At 36.6% G+C, this 22,655-nt stretch overlaps 2 protein-coding genes across 2 annotated transcripts in view; both read left to right on the top strand.

The window, feature by feature from the left end:
• The window catches only part of POU1F1 (POU class 1 homeobox 1), a 337,028-nt gene that overhangs the window by 224,675 nt on the left and 89,698 nt on the right, over positions 1-22,655 (top strand). The window lies entirely within an intron of this gene.
• On the top strand, positions 3,558-5,678 carry LOC125095777 (succinate--CoA ligase [ADP-forming] subunit beta, mitochondrial-like). Its single transcript, XM_047722265.1, is given in 2 exon segments — positions 3,558-4,704; positions 4,707-5,678. Coding segments are annotated over 2 exon segments (1,389 nt in total). The 5' UTR covers positions 3,558-3,578; the 3' UTR covers positions 4,970-5,678.

Here is a 22,655-nt window from a genome sequence, read left to right as displayed (position 1 = left end):
ATAAATGAAACAAGATGGGATCAGGAGGGAGACAAACCATAATTGACTCTTAATCTCACAAAACAAACTGAGGGTTGCTGGGGGGAGGGGTGTCGGGAGAGGGGGGTGGGGTTATGGACACTGGGGAGGGTATGTGCTATGGTGAGTGCTGTGAAGTGTGTAAACCTGGTGATTCACAGACCTGTACCCTTGGGGATAAAAATACATTATATGTTTATTAAAACACACACACACACACACACCAAAATAAATAAATAAATTTAAAGTGAATTAAATTTAAAACTTTAAGTTTTAAAGTAAAATTTATAAAATAAAAAGAATAAATATGTAAATGTTGTTGTGACCTTGCAAAATAGTTGACTTCTTAACACTGATAAGGTGCAAACATTACATGCAAAGTATTGATGTTTATGATTACATTAAAGTTAATAATCTGTGTTTAGTAAAAGACTACAGGGAAATAGGTGGCAAGTGGAAACATGGAAGATGTTTTCAATAACATTGCTGATAAAGGATTATAATATCTAGGAGATAGAAGGAATCCCTGCAATTCAGACCAAAAAAAAAAGAAAGAAAGAAAAGATCAGAAACCCAATGGAATGGGGAATGTGGGTGGCTCAGTCAGTTAAGCATCTGCCTTCAGCTTAGGTCATGATCCGGGGTCTTGGGATCGAGCCCCACATTAGACTCCTTGCTCAGCGGGGAGCCTGCTTTTCTCTCCTCCCTGCACCCATGTCAAATAAAAAATAAAATCTTTAAAAAAAGAAAACCAATAGAAAATAGGCCACTATTCATAAGCTACTCACAAAAGAGAAAAATTAAATATCAGGTGAATATGTGAATAAATGTTCAAATTAGGGAAATGCCACTCTAACCAATTAGGTTATAGGTATCATTAAATTTAATATCTTCTGTTTTTCTTCATTTTCTTGATATGACTACTGGAAAATAAAATTTGTAAGTATAGCCATCTGCTGGACAGCATTGATACAGATTATCACTCTAAGTAGCAATTAGTGATTTCTTTTCTGAATTTTAAAAATCTAATTCTAATTCTAAAAAATTTTTTTAAGTTCTAAATTCAAGAACTTCAATTCAAGAATTTTGATTCAAGAATTTCAATTCAAGAATTTTTTTTGCATTTTTGAAATCTCATTCTAATTCTAAAAAGCATTTTTAAAAATCTGGTACAAACTTGTTTGCAAAATAGTACCTGAAGTGAAGCTGTTTATAGAGGTTCTGGTTACAGGCTGCTGCCTCGGAACCCTTTGGGGATGTGATACCACACAGGCCCACATTCTCTCATATGACACTCGGGGGACAGATAATTTTTCAAAAGTCAGAAATTTTTAAGTGCTATGTACATAAATCAGTTTACCATATAAACTCCACTATCTGCAGAAGCACCCTAAAATCATCTGAATTGCTGAGCACAGTGTATGAATAGTCACTCCAAGTGGAATAATTAAAGACTATTAATAGTATCTCAGCTTATATAGTAATAAATATAATCTGTAAAAGGACTTTGTGTTGATTTTTTTTAATGAAAACAAACCAAGCATATATGCAGTTTCAAGGTAAGCTGAATCATTGGATCTATATATTCAATAAATTACAAATAAATCTGAGAATCTTGGAAAATTGTGTATACTACTTTCAGTATCATTTTATTGGAATTGAACCTCTGAGAACATGGCTGAGAGATTCTTGAGAGATGAACTGTGACTTAGCCTTTCTTTTTAACAGCTCTGTTCAAATATTCACATACTGAACAATTCACTCATTTAAATGTCCAATTCAGTGTGGTTTGAGGTATATTCATAGAAATGTACAACCATCGCCACAGTCAAATTTTTAACATTTTTATCATGTAAGAGAGAAACTAAATACTGTGGCTATAACCTCTATCTCTCCATCTCACCTAAACCCTAAGCAACCACAAATCTACCTTCTGTCTCTATAGATTTTCTTATTCTGGACTTTCAAGTGAATGAAATGATGTAGTATGTGGTCTTTTGGGACAGACTTTCCACAGCACAGTGTTTTTAAGGAAAATAGTCTTATAAAGCCTTTTTCAATGTTGTCTGAGCTATTAACATGGGGTTCTACCCAAGCAGATTTTTTTAATTGATTCAACTGTTCTGACCTTGTGTTTTATTCAAGGCCAGCAATTAACTGATTACAGTTTCACCATATCATCCAGAGAATTTTTTTCCCATCGTCAGCATCATCCTCACAATTATCCACCTGCTTCACTATGTTTTAAACTATTTCTGTAATATTCCCATCTCATAATTTTCCCTTGAAGGAATGCACAACAGGCACATTGTTGTTAATGTTCAGCATTTCTTCAATGTGAGCCTTTTTCTAGTTTAATTGCACTTCACTGATGCATATTTGGTGAACTAATAAGGTTTAATGTAGTCTTTTCATTAGTATCAGGAAACCCTTCAAAGTCTTCAACTGCTTGCTTATTTTGAAGTATCTGCAGTATCCTCACTTTATGCCCTCTTGATATTGGCAGATGCCTCCTTTCCTATTTCTGCCACCTACAGGGCCATGTTTAGCTATTTCAAACTGTTTATGTTGTAGTTAATTACGAAACTATAAAATAAAACAAACAATGAAACATCAGTGAATTGCAGCATCACTTATGGCCGAGAGGAAGCAGAGACACAACCCATGCTTCATGGAAGGTCAGATTCTGCTTCCAAAAAAGCTTTGGCTCCAAGCTGACCAAAAATTTAGTTTTCAGAGCTTTTGGGGGTAATTAGGAGTGAGAGAATGTGGACCTGAATATTATATGTACTAAGTAATCTTTCTAAAGATGCAAATAGTCCTGGATTCCAAAATGTATCTGTTCCCAAGAGATTAATGTAATCGAGTGATTTCTTGTTCTGTTCTAGAAATATCAGTTAGGTGAATTTGATTGATAGGTTGTACCTGTCTTCCATATCTTTACTGTCTGTTCTATCCATTACCAAAAAAGGGTATTAAAAATCTTGAAATATACTTGTGCATTTTATTGCTATTAGGTATATATACATTTAGAATTCTAATATCCTCCTGATTTTTTTTAAATTGAGATTTCATTTGCACTTAATATTGTGTAAATCTAGTTACATGTTGATTTGATACATTTATCTACTACAATATGATTACCACTGTAGCTTTAGTTAACATATCATGTCACATAATTATCTTTTTTGTGTGTATATGGTAAGAGCATTTAAGATCTAATCTCAGCAATTTTGAAGTATATAATACAGTATTGTTGCCTATAGTTATTATACTGTGGTGGTGTTATTATTATGAAATGCCCCTCTTTATTTCTGGTAAGACTCCTTGTTTAACACCTACTGTGTCTGATATTAACATACCTTACACAAGCCTTATTATGTTTGGTGTTTGCCTAGTGTATCTTCTGGATGGCATATCATGAACCTGTTTGTGTCTTAATGTAGAGAGTATCCTTTCAAAATAGCATAGAGTTGTGTCTTTTCTCATTTTTATTTTATTTATTAATTTTTTCATTTAAAAATTTATTTCCAGCCGAGGGGACGGGGTCGGGCTCAGAAATGGCGGCCTCCATGTTCTACAGCCGGTTATTGGCTACCACCGCCCTTAGGAGCCGTGGGTCCCGGCCTGCACTGCAGGCCGCCGCCCAGGTTCTGGGAAGTTCTGGATTTTTTAACAACCATGGACTCCAAATACAGCAGCAGCAACAAAGGAATCTCTCACTACATGAATACATGAGTATGGAATTGTTGCAAGAAGCTGGTGTCTTCATTCCCAAAGGACATGTGGCAAAATCACCAGATGAAGCTTATGCAGTTGCCAAAAAATTAGGTTCAAAAGACGTTGTGATAAAGGCACAGGTTTTAGCTGGTGGTAGAGGAAAAGGAACATTTGAGAGTGGCCTCAAAGGAGGAGTGAAGATAGTTTTCTCTCCAGAAGAAGCAAAAGCTGTTTCCTCACAAATGATTGGGAAAAAGTTGTTTACCAAGCAAACAGGAGAAAAAGGCAGAATATGCAATCAAGTATTGGTTTGTGAGAGAAGATATCCCCGGAGAGAATACTACTTTGCAATAACAATGGAAAGGTCATTTCAAGGTCCTGTATTAATAGGAAGTTCTCAAGGTGGTGTCAACATTGAAGATGTTGCTGCTGAGACTCCTGAGGCCATATTTAAAGAACCTATTGATATTGTAGAAGGTATCAAGAAGGAACAAGCTGTCCGGCTTGCACAGAAGATGGGATTTCCACCTAATATTGTGGATTCTGCGGCAGAAAATATGATCAAGCTTTACAACCTTTTCCTGAAATATGATGCAACTATGGTAGAGATAAATCCAATGGTAGAGGATTCAGATGGATCTGTGCTGTGCATGGATGCAAAGATCAATTTTGATTCTAATTCAGCTTATCGCCAGAAGAAAATCTTTGACCTACAGGACTGGACCCAGGAAGATGAAAGGGAGAAAGGTGCAGCTAAGGCAGATCTCAACTACATTGGCCTTGATGGAAATATAGGCTGTCTAGTAAATGGTGCTGGTTTGGCAATGGCCACAATGGATATAATAAAACTTCACGGAGGGACTCCAGCGAACTTTCTTGATGTTGGTGGTGGTGCCACAGTCCATCAAGTAACAGAAGCATTTAAGCTTATTACTTCAGATAAAAAGGTACTGGCTATTCTGGTCAACATTTTGGAGGAATCATGCGGTGTGATGTTATTGCACAGGGTATAGTTATGGCAGTGAAGGATTTGGAAATTAAAATACCTATTGTGGTACGGTTACAAGGTACAAGAGTTGATGATGCTAAAGCACTGATAGCAGACAGTGGACTTAAAATTCTTGCTTGTGATGACTTGGATGAAGCTGCTAAAATGGTTGTAAAGCTCTCTGAAATAGTGACCTTAGCCAAGCAAGCCCAGGTGGATGTGCAATTTCAGTTGCCAATCTGATTGGAGAATCCAGTGGATAGCTGAAGGTGTTAAATGTGCGATAATCGTTAAAAATACTGTGTTCTGTATTATTATTGTTCCTTTTCTCTTTAGTGTACGGAGATTGTAATTGCCAGCTAGACACAAAAACTTTTAAAAGCATTTGATCTGCATTTAATTCTACTGTTCAGAGTGGGCCGTTTGTATAAAGAAGGTATAATGCAGTGATCTAGTTTCTTTCGTTGCAACTTTCTTTTTCACTTCTATAGAATGTCACTCGCAATATGCCAGTTTATTGTTAGATTCAACATTCTTCATTGATGAGAGTCCTATGAATAAAATAAATAAAGCTTTATTCTTTAGTGTTAGAAATATATTATATCTGATAACTAGTCTCATTAGCAGAGCAATGTGTTAAAACAATGTTTTATATTAGAGGTGTTTATCTTCAACACCAAATACCTATCTAAATATATCAATTACTATTTATAAAAAGAGCTTTCAAACACTCCCCAAAATACTCTTTTAAGTATGTCAGTGAAATAACTTGTTATTTGAACATTGTTTTAAGCATTATAAAACACTGATTACTTTAAGTCTTCATGATCCTGTGGTATTGATAAGAACGGGTAGGTTTGTATCAGATAAAGGTATATTCAGTAAGGACTTGGCAGACACAATTAACAATGTCAATTTAAGTTAATAAAAATCTCCCAATGTGAAAAAAAAATTTATTTCCAGTATAATTAACATACAGTGTTATATTAGTTTCAGATGTATAGTATAGTGATTCAGTACTCATTGTGATTAAGTGTGCTTTAAATCCCCTTCACCTATTTCACCCACCCACCCCCACCCACTTCCCCTCTGGTAACTATTAGTTCTCCATCATTAAGAGTCTGTTTTTTGGTTTGTCTTCCTTTTTCTTTGTTCATTTGTTTTGTTGCTTAAATTGCACATATGAATGAAATCATATGGTATTTGTCCTTTTCTGACTGGCTTACTTCACTTAGGATTATGCTCTTCAGATCCATCTATGTTGTTGCAAATGGCAAGATTTCTTTTTTTTTTTTTTAATGAATAATATTCGATTGTGTCCAGTCTATCAGTCTCTGCCTTTTGATAGATTTTTTCCTTCCATTTGCCTTCTTGCTACTTGTTTTATACCTGTGCCCTCTGTTTTTGTTTCTTTGTTTCTCCTTGCCTATTTTCTTATGGGGTGATTTAATACTTTCCTATTCTATCAACTGAATTAGTTTTTAAAATCTTACTTTATTACTTTTAAGTAAATTTTACTATGGATTGCAGTATTCTTATTTAACATATTCTTTTTTTTTTTAAAGATTTTTATTTATTTATTTGACAGAGAGAGATCACAAGTAGTCAGAGAGGCAGGCAGAGAGAGAGGAAGGGAAGCAGGCTCCCTGCTGAGCAGAGAGCCCGATGCGGGACTCTATCCCAGGACCCTGAGATCATGACCTGAGCCGAAGGCAGTGGCTTAACCCACTGAGCCACCCAGGCTCCCTTATTTAACATAGTCTACTTCAAATTAATATTACACCATTTCATGTGTAATATACTACACTTAAAAATATAATTTTATTTAAACCTGTTCCCATCCTTTGTGTTATTATCATTTATTTTTCTTCTACTTATGTTATATACCTCATAAGCATTGCTATAATTTTTCCTTTAAGTAATCAGTTGTCTTTGGGGAGTTTAAGAAAAGAAAGGTGACCTTTTATATTTACTCATCTATTTACCACTTCCAAGGCTTTTTCAGACTTCCTATAAATCTGAGTTTCCATCTGGTATCATTTCCCTTCAGTCTAAATAACTTCCTTCACTGGCAACACAATTTCCCAATTTTGTTTGTCTGGAAATGTTTTTATTTCACCTTCACTTTTTCAATATATTTTTGTGCCATATAGAATTTTAGATTGGCAGGTGTTTTCTTTTTCACCAAGCATTTTAAAGGGGTCATGTTGTTATTACCTTGACCCCAACTTTTTCTGATAAGTCAGTTGCCATTCTTTTATTCTTGTTTCTCTATACAATATGTTTGTTTTTTTTTTCTGTAGCTGCTTTAAACATTTTCTTTACCTCTGGATTTCAGCAACTTGATTGATGCATCTACTTAATAGTTTTCTTTTTGTTTTTCCCCGTCTGTATTTGGCTAAACTTTCTGCTGTTGTAGGTTGCTATCTGTAAACAAATTTGGAAAACTCTTAACCATATTTTTCAGATAGTCTTTTCTGGGTCATTCTCTCTCCTCTTCTGGGGCTCTGATTACATGTATGTTAGATTGCTTGACATATTCTCTCAGGTCATTGAGGCTCCTTATAATTTTTTACAAACTTCTTTCCTCTCAGTGCTTCAATACGTGTCTACAAGACAATTGGTCTTTTTTTTTTATTGTGTCCAATATGCTATAAAAATTATGCAATAAAATTTTATTTTTTATTGTATTTTTTAGTTCTATTTCCATGTAGTCCTTTTTTATAATTTCCAAAGATCCTGAAATTATTCATCTTATCATCCATTATATCCATTTTGTCTTTTAGAATCTTTAAATATCTATCATAGTTATTTTAGTGACTATAAATTTGGGGGCACCTCTCAGAGCCAGGAGTGCAGGGATATAGTTAATTGATGGCCCTCCCTACTATCTACTGAAAATCATTACCTTGTTCACACTGAAGGCAAAGTCCTATGGGACAGTCCATATAATAACAGCTAAAAGGGAGAAAAAATATCGAACTTAATTTACAGACAGATTCCTTGGCATGTGGTTGCAAGGCTAAAAGAGACAGAGGTTTCATTATAAACCACATTTAAGAACTTCTGTGAAAGACAGCAGGGAGGGAAAATCTTTCCAATGAGTGGAACCTCAAGTGTGTATCTAGTTATCCATTTTGATTGAAGAGGTGGCCCAATATGAGAATATATATAGTTTGCTGGTTAGGGGATTTAAAGGAAAAGGACTAGAATATTGGAGGGGAGAAGATATAGTGTATAGAGTCATTTGGATGGAAATATGGGGTGGTCATGAAAAGAGAAGACTTTTGTATCCTATGTGAATACATACCAGAAAGCACCCATCACTGAAGAAGCATTGGTCAATGATCAGTTGATGTTAGCCAGCCTTCATCATTGGTCCAAACCAGCATGATGGGCATATGAATGCAGTGTTATGGCGGTAGACATAGAAACTATTATGAACCCAATGCCATGGGCTCTCACTAAGGCTCTCTCACTTCTGCCTTTGAATGATCATGTTAGCAACAGAGACCAATATGGCACCCCACTATGACACAATTCCTCAAGGATACCACTTGGCCACCGGTGATAACTCAAATACACAAGCTCCTTTTATTCCAGAAGGACCTGCAGTTCATACTTAAAGTGATAGATTACCTATACCAGTACTCTCAGTCCTTCACTGGGAAATCTGTGCTTCCTATCCTGATTGTTTTGGGCTCTGTAGGAGTAGAGTTTTTATTTATGAAGGAATTATACTCTTGCCAAAGGACATAGTAACGATCCTATTGAACAAGTCAGGCTGCCAATAGGGGGCCTTGCATTTCTTGTATCCAGGCACCAGCAGGTAAGAAGTCATCATAATGTCAGAGGTCATCGACACTGATTGGCAGGAAGAGGTGGGCTGCTTTTATATGAGGACAGAAAAGAGTAAGTATGAAACACAAGTGGTTAATTTGTGTTTTTGGCAATCCTTTTCCCAAATGACGCTGTCATTCAATACATACAACAATCTCAGATTAAGAAAAAAAAGTGATTTTTAGTGGTTCAAAAGCCTTAGGGATGAAGGTATGGATCACATGATCAGTTAAGCCAACTAGACTTGCCAAGGTGATAGCTGAGCATAAGAGGAATTTCAAATATTAGTGTAAAAGGCAGAGGATGGATATTAGTTACAGGAATAAATGAACTGCAATGACAGAGGCTGTAGTTTGTTCTGCTAACTAATTTTCTCCTTGAGGGAGGTGTATGTTAGAACCACAGAGGAGCTGCTCTTCAAACCTATGTGGAGAAATAAATCTCTGTGGTATAAGAATGAACTGTGGCAGCCATGAGAAAATGATATGCAGATCTCTGACTGTGGAGAGTGTAATAGATTTCCTACAAATGGCTCCCAGCCAGACTAAGCATGACAGGTTTGGTAAGGGAAGCCTTTCCTGGCATGTGCGAGGCTCTTCTAATGGGTAAAAATGGCTGGAGGACAGTCTTCCTTAGACCTTCACTTCAGTCTAAAATGCTATCGCCCAATCTTTCGTTCTCGCTCTCCCTCACTCAGAATCAGACCTGCATTAATCTTGTGGCTCTCCCAGGCTTTCTCAATTCTCTCCCATTTTTCCCCCCTCACAGTCCTTTCCCTTAATAAATTCCTTGCTTGTCTAAGTTCATCTTGGTATTTGCTTGATAGAAGACCCAGACAAACATATTATTTCATAGTACTTGTATACTTGTTCTCATATCTGGGTTATTTGTGGATTTAACTGATTCTTCCCTTAACTATGGGTTGTATCTTCTACTTATCACATATCTAGTAATTACTTCATTATATACTTGTACATTGTTCATAAGTTGTAAACATTCTGGATTCTTATATTTTCCTCTGAAAAATGTTGGATTTTGTTCAGCAGGCTGTACAATAACTGATGGACAGCCTTGAACATAAAAAGGTATAGTTTTATGTTCTGCTAGGCAAGTTAATTTTTGTTTTGCTCTTAGTCTAAAGATGAATTCTTTAGTACTAAGAAATCATCTTAAAGTATGTCCCTTTTGGAGTATCATAGAAAACCCGAGGTCCTTGTAGGGTTTCTCTAATTTGGCAAGACTTGGACTCAATACTCTTGTTACCCTTGTGATGGAGACTAACTAAATTTCCTCCTCATCTCCATCAGTCTCATAGCTGTTGCTTCCTACTGTTGCTTCCTACTTCCACAAACAGAATAGTTCTAGAGTTAGCAAAGAATTTGGGGAGATTTATATATAGAATCTGGGACTCTCCCTATATGGTTCATTTTTGTTCTAGGATTTTGCCCTTCAGTTTTTAGTCGTTCTAGCATCCCTGAACTCTATACTCTATATAATCAGGTTAAAAAAAAAAAAAAAAAGTATGGCATTCTGCTTAAAATTTATCAGCTATTGCTAGAGAGAATACTTGGGTGAAAATCTCCCCCATTGTGTTTCCTTTGTTAAAATGTTGGATTCTTTCTAGTTCCTGGCTGATTTTTGATTGGTCTCCACATCTTTCATTTGTACTTTATATTATTTTCAGAGTTGAATATTGCTATATGTTAGAGAGTTAGTTCAATAACAGAAGCTCCACAATTACTAGTGACTTGAACTCCCAGTCAGCTTGTTACCTATGGCAATTTTTTTTTCTTTAATCACTATCTTATAGAACAAAGTTGTTAAATATGCAATACAGTAGGTGCTCAATAAATATTGAATTAATAAGTATGACTGGATATTCATGGATCTTTAAATGATTCTTTGAGAAACCTAAAATATGGGGTGCTTGGGTAGCTCAGTCAGTTAAGTGTCTACCTTCAGCTCAAGTCATGATCCCAGGGGCCTAGGATAGAGCCCCGTATTGGGCTCCCTGCTCAGTGGGAACCCTGCTTCTCCCTCTCCCTCTGCCATTCTCCCTGCTTGGGCACGCTCTTTCTTTCTTTGTCAGATAAATAAATAAAATCTTAAAAAAACAAACAAACAAAAAAGAAACCCAAAACATGAAAGAAAGATCAACACAATGAGAAGAGCCAGGGTAAACAGTACATGTTGCCAAAAGATAAAAAGAGATATTGTATCTATAAAATAAGAAAACCTATACATGGGACCAGTAGATAACAAGATAATAAGAAAGAATTCTTGGAAACTTAAAATAAGTGAAATATACTTCATCCTTACTGTTGGGAAATAAAGAGATCTTCTAAAAATGGTATAAAAGGAAGATGTTAAAAATAGACAACATAGATGACATTTAAATCATCAATTCAGGATGTTCAATAGCTTACTAAGCAGTAGGATAAAGGACAATATAGAGGAAAATAAAGGCAATAAAGAAGAAATGAACAAAAATAAAAGTAAAAGAATAATACCCAGAATGAAATGACATAAGACTTTATATTTAGTGAGCTGGTCCCTAGAACAATAAATAGGGGGAAAATAGATATACGCCAAGGCAAATCAGAGCTAAATTTAGAGTGCAAGGATTAAAGCATTCTTAAATCTTCAAGAGAGAGTAAAATAAGTTACATACATGAGATCAATAGTTCAAACAGCAATCAAATTGAAAACTATAATACAATAATGGATTATTTCAAAATTCTATGTGAAATTATTTTAAGTTTTTATTTATTTACATTCCAGTTAACATACAGTGTTATATTAGTTTCAGGTGTATAATTTAGTGATTCAACACATAACCTCACGAGGTGCCTGCCTCGTGAGAACGTGTCACAGGAGAGGACAGGACCGGCCAGATAGATGACACTCGTCTCCCAAAACTGGGTGGGGAGTGCTGTCAGGGCTGAGCTGTCCTGTGAGTGGAGGGATACTCGGAGCTGCTGATGCCACTTTCTTGCTCAAAATTCAGTAGCTCCCCTAATCTTACACTCGTGGCTGGTGGTCCTTAATCACCACAGTCATGGTTGCTCGTACGTGTATATAACAAATTTCTATTTTATCTGCATTAGCATTTAGTCACGGAGATTTCTGGGTTGATTTGCCTGTTAACTCTTCTACAAGCGAATTTTGACTTTAATAGGAATACTACTGCATTATCTTTTTCCCCAATAATTTTGAGATACAGCTTTGCCTAATTTGTTATAATAATAGAAAAATCCCAAATCAACTTCATGTTTTGACAGGCAGATCATTTTAAGGATTTTTTAAACTGAATTAAAAATCCTAGTATTAAAAAAAAAATACCTCCAGCGTATGTCACCACGACAAGGACACTCTTAATCCCCATCACCTATTTAACCTATCCCCCAACTCATCTCTCCTCTGGTAACCATCAGTTTGTTCCCTGTAGAAAAAGAGTCTGTTTCTTGGTTTGCCTCTTTTTTTCCCTGTATACTCATTTGTTTTGTTTCTTAAGTTCCACATATAAATGAAATTATATGGTATTTGTCTTTCCCTGTATGACTTATTTCACTTAGCATAATGCTCTCTAGCTCTATCCACATCACTGAAAATGGCAAAATTTCATTCTTTGTTATGGCTGAGTAATATTCTATTGTATATATGTCAATGGACATTTGGGCTGTTTTCATAATTTGGCTATTGTAGATAATGCTACTATAAACATCAGGGTTCATGTATCCATTTGAATTAGTATTATTTATTTATTTGAGAGGGAGAGCATGTGTGCACATGAATGGGGGGAGGGCCAGAGGGAGAGGAAGAGAGAGAATCTTAAGTAGGCTCCATGGTCAGGACAGAACCTTACTCAGGACTCGATCTCATGACTCAGATCATGACCTGAGCCAAAATCAAGAGTCGGACACTTAATTAATTAAGCCACTCAGGTGCCCCTGAATTGGTATTTTTGTATGTTTTGGGTAAATACCTAGTAGTGCAATTCCTGGATCATAAGGCAGTTCTATTTTTAACTTTTTGAGAACCTCCATACTGTTTTACATAGTGGCAGGACCAGTTTGCATTCCCACCAGCACTATAAGAATGTTGCCCTTTCTCCACATTCTTGCCAACACCTGTTGTTTCTTGTGTTGTTAAGTTTAGACAGTCTGACAAGTATGAAGTGATATCTCATTGTAGTTTTGATTTGTATATCTCTTATGACCAGTAATATTGAATATTTTTGTATGTGTATGTTAGCCTATGTATTGCCTTCTTTGAAAAAATGTCTATTCATGTCCTCTGCCCTTTTCTTAACTGGATTATTTGGTTTTGGGTATTGAGTTTTAGTTGATTTTTATATATTTTAGATAATAACCCCTTTATGAGATAAGTCATTTGCAAATGTCTTTTTCCATTCTGTAGGCTGCCTTTTAGTTTTGTTGATTGTTTCATTGTGTAGAAACTTTTTATTTTGATGAAACTCCAATAGTTTATTTCTGCATTTATTTTCCTTGCCTCAGGAGACATATCTAGTAAGAAGTTTCTATAACCAATGTCAAAGAAGTGACTGCCTCTTTTTCCCTCCAAGATTTTGGTGGTTTCCTATCTCACATTTAGGTCTTTCTTTCATTTTGAATTTATTTTCATGTATGGTGTAAGAAAGTGGTCCAGTTTCATTCTTTCGCATGTAGCTGTCCAGTTTTCCCCACACCATTTGCTTAATAGAGTGTCTTTTTACCATTCAATATTCTTTCCTGCTTTGTCAAACATTGACTGTATAATTGTGGGTTTACTTATGGGTTTTCTATTCTGTTCCATTGATCTATATGTCTATTTTTGTGCCAGTACCATACTGTGTTGATCACCATAGATTTGTAATATAACTTGAAGTCTGGAGTTGTAATGCTTCCAGCTTTGCTTTTCCTTTTCAATATTGCTTTGGCTATATGGGGTTTTTGTGGTTCCACACAAATTTTAAGATTGTTCTAACTCTGTGAAAAATGCTGGTGGTATTTTCATAGGGATGCATTAGTGGGTAGATTGCTTTGGGTAGCATTTTAATAATATTTTTCTAGTCTATCTATGAGCATGGAATGTTTTTCCATTTCTTTGTGTCATCTTTAATTTCTTTCACCAGGGTTTTATAGTTTTCAGAGTACAGCTCCTTCACCTCTTTGATTAAGTTTATTCCTAGTTATTTATGGGTTTTGGTGCAATTGTAAATGGGATCAATTCCCATTTTATCTTTGTGGTAATGGTCTCCTGAAGTCTTCCATTCTTCTCTCAAGCCCAGTGAGTATTCTTATGATTGTTGCTTTAAATTCTCCATCAGGAATGTTAATTATATTTGTATCATTTAGATCTGTGGCCATGAGCTTATCTTCTTTCATTTGGGATATACTTACCCATCTTGGAATTTTGTCCATGTCTCTACCTTCTCCCATGTGCTAGGAAAGCCCAGTATGTTTCTTGCTCCTGAGACTAATGGCTTTATGAAGAAGAAGTCATACAGTGTCCAGGGTCTGGCACTTCAAGTGTCCCTGGTGTGTGCTCTGTGCACTCTGTTGCCGTGTTTTGGCTGCTCCATCCCTCAGGTCAGTCTTCTACAGAGTTTCTCCTTGCCTTCAGTCACTGTGTTTAGTCCTTAACCAGAACATGGTGAATTTTATGACTCCGTGTGCTCTGGTCTGTTTGTAAAATGAGAGCAGATACTCCTTCCAGCAGAACTGAAACCCTGCCAAACTCACTGGTCGGGAGACACTGTGTGAGCAGGAGTTTCACCGGTCTTCTGGGGAAGGGGACCACATCACTGAGACTGAGACAATCTTGACAGAGAAGAACAGTCCCATTGGAGCACTGGGGTGTGTAACTTGGTGTAAGAAAGTTAGGCAGCCAGTGTAGGTACTGAGCTGCTTCCCACAGGTAGCTCTGTGTTTATGCTGAAGGACTGGGGAGGGAAATAGTGCCAGCTAGCTCCTTTGGTACCAGAGAATGTCTCTGTGAATGCTGTCTCTCAAGGAAGTGCTCCAAGGAGAGTGAGTAAGGGGCCCCCTGTATGTCCCAGGTGTTTTTCAGATCACTTCACACTGTCTGCCTCCAGATTATTTGCCTGCCTTTTCTCTAGCAGTGGCACCGTGCCCTCTGGGCTTTATCCCGCCCAGCACTACGACTTCTAAACTCCAGGCTTTAGGGTTGTGATTTGGGTAGGGGTTTGTGCTGGTATTCTGGAGGAGGGGGGACCCACATTAGGACTGAGTCAAGCTTGACCAATAAAGGCAGTCCTGCTAGGTGCGGGGGAGTAGGCCTTGGTGTGGGCAAGCTATACAGCCAGTGTTGGTGCTGTGCGGCTTCCCGCAGGTGGGTCTGTGTTTATGCTAAGGGGTAGAGTAGGAAAATGGCACCAGCCAGCTCCTTTGTTGCTGGAGAGTCTCCATGAATGCTGTCTCTCAGGGAAATGTTCCAAGAAGAGCTAATAATCTCCCTATCCTGTGCCCCAGGCCTTCTTTAAGTTGCTCTTTCCACACTGCTGTCCCTGAGTTCTTTGCCTGCCTTCTCTACTAGAGCTGGGCAGTTCCCTGAGTATTCTGTCTCAGTCAAGCTAACAGACCTTTAATACTCCAAGTTTTAAACCCTGCTGGTTTTAAGAATTCACAAAAATCAGTCCTTCTCATTTTCCCCAGCCAATGGCTTTGGGGAAATGTTCTCTTTATGCATTCCCCTAAGTGCTCCACCTCCTCCAAACCTTCTCCATGACCGTGACTCCCTCCCCTCTGCACCCTCTGCAGCACCCACCATCTCCATTTTTTCCCTGAACCATGTCTTCCCACTTCCTATGCTCTTCCATGTGGTTTCTTCTCTCCCTTTGGTTGTGGAATTTGTTCTATCAGTCTTAAGGTTAGTTTCTGGGGTATTTAGAATGATTTCATTGTTCCCTAGTTGTGTTCATGGGACGAGATAACCCTAGAGTACTCCTATTCTGCCACCGGCTTCCTCTTGGAATAGAGGTTCCTGCTTTAATAATTGGAGTGAAATTATTTTCAAGGTAGAGTTCTATACTTATCAATCAAGTATGAAAATAGAATAAAGCATTGAGACATGTGATGACTCAAAATGTTAATTTTTTTTAATGTTCCCTCTATTGGGAACCTGTTGAAGAGTGTGAACCATAAAATGAAGACATAAAATATAAGATTTGGCAAGAAAAGAAGTCTGTCACAGAGGTAAAGATAATATTCAGATGATGGCAGTTGAAGAAGCCTAAAATGTAGATGGTCTAGATTAGAACTGAAGAAGATCAATGGGAATGGGAATGATGACTCCAAGTAAAGAAAATGGAATTGGAAAATAGCATATAGAAAATATTTTAGATAGGTAGGTGGCAGAAATTTGGGGTACTTGGCAAATTATAGTGGGTACATTAAAAAAGTCAAAAATATGAAATAATCGTTAACTTCAGGGGAAAAAAATTAAAAGGTACATAAAAATGAGGCATAGACATAATTTATTCCTTGATTCAAGAGTAGAAAAATATATTGAGAAAGAGAAGAGAGTGAAGTTATCACATACAAGATGGAAAATCAGGAGATAATGCATAAAATACTTCTGCCAGTATGTGTTAAAATAAACATTATTTAGAAAAACCTTTGTAAATGAGAAGTAGTCATATGAATTGAGGATGGTTTATGCTGGTAAAGCAGTATTTTGGATGAAAGAAAAATAGATTGCTATTTTCACACTTTATGTTCTTCAATATTTTTACATGTATTACTTTTATAAAAATTTTATATTTAAAATTTTTGTTTAATTAAAAGAATTGGAAGAAAGGGAATAAGTGTCAAGGATTTAGATATGGAAGGAACATTTTAAAAGGCAATGAAGATACAAGCCTGATAGTAGTAGATGTGTGTGTGTGTGTATGTGTTTGTGTGTGTGTGTGTGTGTGTAAGAGAGAAAGAGAGAGAGAAATAGTCGGACATAGGACATTGTATTGGAAAATATATGAATGTTTCCTTTGCTAAAATGAACTTCAAACTGTAGCTTATGGGCAGCTAGTGACCATTTCTGATCAGAGAAGTTGTCCAGTGAATTTAAATGGGCATCACTGTGAAATAAGAATGAATTCTAGGCAACTGGATGTAAGGCCATTGAATGTAAGGACTAGATTTGGGTTTGGAAAGGAAGAGTGGGTCTCAGAAGGCTGAAGGAATAACCATCAGACAGGACTTGGATGACTGGTTGACTATTCAATCTAAAGAAAGCATGAACAAAGAAGTTCCAGAAATTTAAGTTTGTAGCAAAAATACAAATACACATGTGTATATCACACATACATGCAAAAAAGCACCTGGTCTTGGATGTAGCAGATTTTTTTTGGATTTTCAGAGTGTGTACTAGGATAATAGAACTATTCAAAGATGCATTTATTTGAATAGCTTAATGCATACTTAAAGTAATGAGGTGACTTAATATAACAACTTCATTGAATATTTCAAAATAGGAAAAAATAAATAGCTAACGGATTTAGATATTTTTCATTCTAACCTTCCCTGTCTTTATATTTACTGATGTAAAACCTTTTTTATTTTCTCATTAAAAATATGGAGAAGAGTTCTACACAAATATAAAAGGCATCTCCTTGAAAGAAAAGAGCATCCTAAAAAGTCTTTTTATTGCTAAGAAAAACAGTCTACCTTTAAGCCAATAAAAAACTGAGATAAATTTAGTCACTAAGTGAATTTGTAAACATGAGCTATTCCTAAATGGAGTAGCTAATGCTCCATAACTATCACAGGTCCATCAAATGCTATAGTCTCAGATAAACCTAGAGTTATCAGAGCACAGAAAAGATCCATTTCTTTCCTTTTTTTTTTTTTAAGTGAGATAAGAGAGTATCTGATTGTTTATGAGGAGGTCAGGAGCCAGTGAAATCTGATATGCCTTTTTTTATTTAGACAGATTAGTCTACTTAAATTCCAAAATGATGCTCTAAAACAAAATGGTAAAGCATGGAGCCAGGCAACTCTAGCTGTTTGTCCTCTTAAAGTGAAAACACTTCAGAAAAGTGAATAATGCATGACAGCAAATGAAAATATATTAAAAAAATAATAAAGGAAATTGAAAATGGATTTTTCAATAATTGCCTGAGAGAATACTGAGGATGGAAATAACATGTAATGGTGAATTCAGACTTTGAAGGGCTGGGATAAAATTGTCCTGCATTCCTGGGTTACTTGAATATACACAACAATTTTCAAAAGGCAAATAAAAACAATAACTGTGCAAGGGCTCTCAGTAATACTAGGAGTCTATATACAAACGATAGACAATTTTTGAAAGAAAAATAAAAGGTTATAAACAAAATGTAAAGGAGTACCTTCCATTGGCTACTAAAGCTTTACACAGAGCAGTCTTTCCATAATTTTCATTAAGTGTCTGCTGTCTGCTAAGTCCTACATCATTTCTAAGAGCATTGTGATTGCTAAGATCATATTTTTTTTTCTGCTCAAAATGACATTCCTAGTCATGTTACCATCTGTGAGCACATGGGTCTCAAACAAAGGAGTCTTATGTTAAGAAGTTAAACTTGTATTTCCCATTACATTTATTAGAATTTCATATTAGCCAAAAATCTGGAACTCAATAAAATATTGTTTTGACGTTTTTCAGTTTGCAAATGAGACAGTATTAAAAAAAGATGGAGAATAATAAATCCCTACACAAATATTTCTAGAAAGGAAGAAGCATACATGTATTCTTTTATGTTGACTTTATTATCTAAAACATAGTTATTCAGCTGATGGTAATACCCAAGACAATAAATAATGTGTTGGAAAGAATTTTAAATTATAAAGCACTATTCAAATAGAAGGTGTTAATAAGCTACCAACCTATAAATGACTTGGAAAACTAGCTTGTGATTTTGTGATCTTCTGTATTAAATAATCAATAAATAGTCAATTTTAAATGTTATGATATAAGAAGAGAGCTATTGAGCCTATTTTGAAGGAATCCTCTATAAATTATTACACAGAAAAATGACCAGCATTGAGGAAGTAGGTCAAAAGGAAAGCAATCTTTTACTTCAAGAGATCCAGTTCTTTTTTATTGAGTTACCCTTAAACTGTCTGTCACAATGCTGGTATTCAGAATATGAATATCTAAACCTTAAGAAAATCATGGAATACGTAGGACAAGGAAACAGAAAATCTGAACATAGCAAGTCATTCAATGTCAGCAGTATGGAAGATCAGAATCAGGAGGGCCAAAAAAAAAAAAAAAAAAAAAAATGGGCGCCTGGGTGGCTCAGTGGTTTAAGACGCTGCCTTCGGCTCAGGTCATGATCTCAGGGTCCTGGGATCGAGTCCCACATCGGGCTCTCTGCTCAGCAGGGAGCCTGCTTCCCTCCGTCTCTCTGCCTGCCTCTCTGTCTACTTGTGATCTCTCTCTGTCAAATAAATAAATAAAATCTTTAAAAAAAAAAAAAGAGAGAAGAAAGAAAACTATTCTGGCTAAAGTTTACTGATTCTCAATACCATTGAATACTTTGACAGAGCAAGATCAAGGCTTGTAAGTACGAAAATAATCCACTGAAGGAATTAAAGTAAGGAAGTGATATAGGAAACTCACTCTTGCTGCTTTAGGAAATATGGATTGAAAATGACAGTATGAAAGTGGTAAGAAAAATTTCCTAGTCATCAACATGAAATGGACAATGGTTCTTCCACTCCAGTGTCTGTATGTTCTCATTCTTTCTTTCTGGTGCTCCCTTTTTTCTGCCTTTTAATTTTGGAGGATCCTAATACTTAGTCATTACCTTTTTTATTTATACTCATTCTTTTGATAATATTATCAAGCCCCAAGATTTTAACTATCAAATAGTTTCCAATAATTCCCAAACGTATACTTCCATCTCAGACCTGTCACCTAAACTTCAAGCTCATCTATCCAAATGCCTACATGACATATTTGTTTGGAGATGTAACAGATGCTTCAAATCCAAATGCTTAAAACGCGCCTCCAGGGAAAAGGACAGTCTCTTCAATGAAGGGTGCTGGGAAAACTGGACAGCCATAAGCAAAATAATGAAACTGGATCATTATCTTAAACCATGAGCAAAAAATAACTCAAAATGGATTGAAGACTTAAATATAAGATCTGAAACCATAAAACTCCTAGAAGAAAACATAGGTGGTAAACACCTTGATATAGGTCTTAGAGATGCTTTTTGGATTTGATACCATGCTCAAAGACAACAAAAGCAAAACTAAACAAGTGGGACTACATGAAACTAAAAACAAACAAACAAAAAAACTCTGCACCGTGAAGGAAACCATCAACAAAGTGAAAAATTAACCTACTGAATGGGAGAAAATATTTGCAAAGCATATATTTGATAAGGGGTTAATATCCAAAATATTTAAAGAACTCATACAACTAAACAGCAAAACCAAAACAATCTGATTAATAAATGGGCAGAGTCTCTGAATAGACATTTTACCAAAGAAGACAGACAGATGGCCAACAGACACGTGAAAAGACCCATAAGATCCTCTTGCACAATCTAGCCTTCCATTGGGCTGTACACAGTTGAAGATCAAATGCCACAAGGCTTCATTCCCAGATGAATTTTAATATTGGTTAGTATTAATAATCGATTGTTACATAATAAAGTAACCAAAACTTATTAGATTTAAACAACAAACATTTATTATCTCACAGTTTCTGTCTGGAGACTGCTTAGCTGGAACATTCTGCCTGAAAACCTTTCCTGGAGTGGTTGTGAAGCTCTCAGTTCTGACTTCGGACTCTTCTGAAGAGGCAGCTGAAGAAGGATCCATTTCCAAGATCACACATGTCTTGGTTGGGAGGCCTCATTCCTTGCAGGTTGCTCACCAGAGTTTTCATTTCCTCACCACATGAATCTCTTGATAGGCTTCCATGAGTGTTCTTGTAAGACAGATCTGGCTTCCCAAGGGCAAGCGATCAAAGAGAGGGGAAGCATGCAAAAATTCCCAAGAGAGAAGCTTTAGTCTTTTTGTAACATACTTTTGGAAGTGACATAACCTCAATTCTGTTGTATTTCGTACTAGAAGCAAGTCACTAAAGCCAGCTCACATTGAAGGAGAGGGGAATTAAACATGATTTCCTAAAGGGAAGAGTACCAGATTGGCTCGGTGGTAATCTCAAACTTAATGGAATCATTGTCTTTTTCCCCTGGTAGAAATATTCCTCCTTTTAGAATTACAATTTCTTTCTTTCTTTTTTTTTTAAGATTTTGTTTATTTATTTGATAGAGAGAGATCACAAGTAGGCAGAGAGGCAGGCAGAGAGAGAGAGGGGGAAGCAGGCTCCCCGCTGAGCAGAGAGCCCAATGCGGGGCTCCATCCCAGGACCCTGAGATCATGACCTGAGCTGAAGGCAGAGGCTTAACCCACTGAGCCACCAGGGTGCCCCTAGAATTACAATTTCTTAACCAGATGAGTCTGAAGTAGTAGGAGCAGGAAATAAAATTGTTAACAGTGAGAGGAATCAGCCCCGTTGCCACATTTTGACTCTGAAGCTATATGTACTGGCTACGGACATATGTCTTAGTAGACACTGATTTCTTGAACAAAGGAAACAAAATTGAACTCTTCCTGTCAAGAGTTTGGTGTTCATCAGTCCCATCAAACTATAAATTTGGTTGTATGCAGCAGTAATCCTTCACCAAAATGAAGTGGTATATACAACACATGCTCAAACAGGTCTTCAAGGAACAAGTAGGTTGCAGGAGGAAGTGGTTCAAATACCTTTAGCCCCTTTGTTAGCTATATGTATCACCTTCTCTCTCCAATGCTCTCCTATTACCCTATGAGGAATTCTTGATAACCAGTGACTGAGGAAGCAACAACTCAGGCTTGTTTACAGATGGTTCAATATAGTGTGCCAAAACCATCCAAAAGTGGACAGTTGCAGCATTACTGCCCTGCCCAACTTGGTCTTGTTGTTACTGGTGCTGTTGTTGTTGTTATTTAATTTAATTAGCCAATGTATAGTACATTATTTGTTTCAGATGTAGTGTTCAGTAATTCGTCAGTTGCATATAACACCTGGTGCTCATCACATCACGTGCCCTCAATGCTCATCACCCAGTTACCCTATTCCCCGACCCATCTCCCCTCCAGCAACCCTCAGTTTGTCTCCCAGAGCTAAGAGTCTCTCACCTCTCTGATTTCTTCCCAGTTTTCTCTCCCTTCCCTTCTGATCCTCTGCACTGTTTCTTATATTCTCCACATATGAGTGAAACCATATGATAATTGTCTTTCTCTGACTGTACAGTCCCATGCAGCATATCTGGTTGTTTATTTTGCTGGGAAGGAGACATGGCCAGACATATGACTCTGCATTGGATTATGAACTGTGGCTAATAATTTGGATGGAGTCAGGGACTTCAAAGGAACATGATTAGAAAATTAGCAACAAGTAGGTTTAGGGAAGAGATATGTGGATAAATACCTCAAAATGGTACAGAATGTGAAGAATTCGTGTCCCTAGTGAATGTTCACCAAAGGGTGACCTCAGCAGAGGAGGATTTTAATAAGGTGGATAGGATGGACATTGATCAGCCGTTTTCCTCACCTACTCTGGTGACTGACCAATAGTCTTCATGAACAAAATGGCAGGAATGGAGGTTATGCAGGATCCCAGTAACCTGAATTTCCATTCACCAGGGCTCATCTGGCTACAGCCACTGCTGAATATCTAATCAGCAGAGGCTAACACTAAATTCCTAGTATGGTACCATTACCCAAATGAATCAGCCAGTTACCTGATGTCAGGTTGGTTAAAATTGATTGCTTCCGTCATAGAAGGGGAAACACTTTTTTTCTTACTTGAATGGATTTATTCTAGAAATAGTTTACTTTTCTTGACCATGTTGCCTTTGCCAAAACTACTGTCCATGGGCTACAGAATGCCTTATCCACTATCATAGTATTCCACTCAACATCATTTCTGATCAAAGAACCAACTTCACTATAATTGAAGTGTAGTATTAGGCTATACTCATAGAATTCACTGGTCTTACTTTGCCCTGTCATTCTTAAGCATCTAG

This window comes from Lutra lutra, chromosome 1, assembly GCF_902655055.1.
Source record: "Lutra lutra chromosome 1, mLutLut1.2, whole genome shotgun sequence".
Lineage (NCBI taxonomy): Eukaryota > Metazoa > Chordata > Mammalia > Carnivora > Mustelidae > Lutra > Lutra lutra.
Note: the sequence above shows the minus strand (reverse complement) of the source record. Positions and strands in the feature narration are given on the sequence as shown.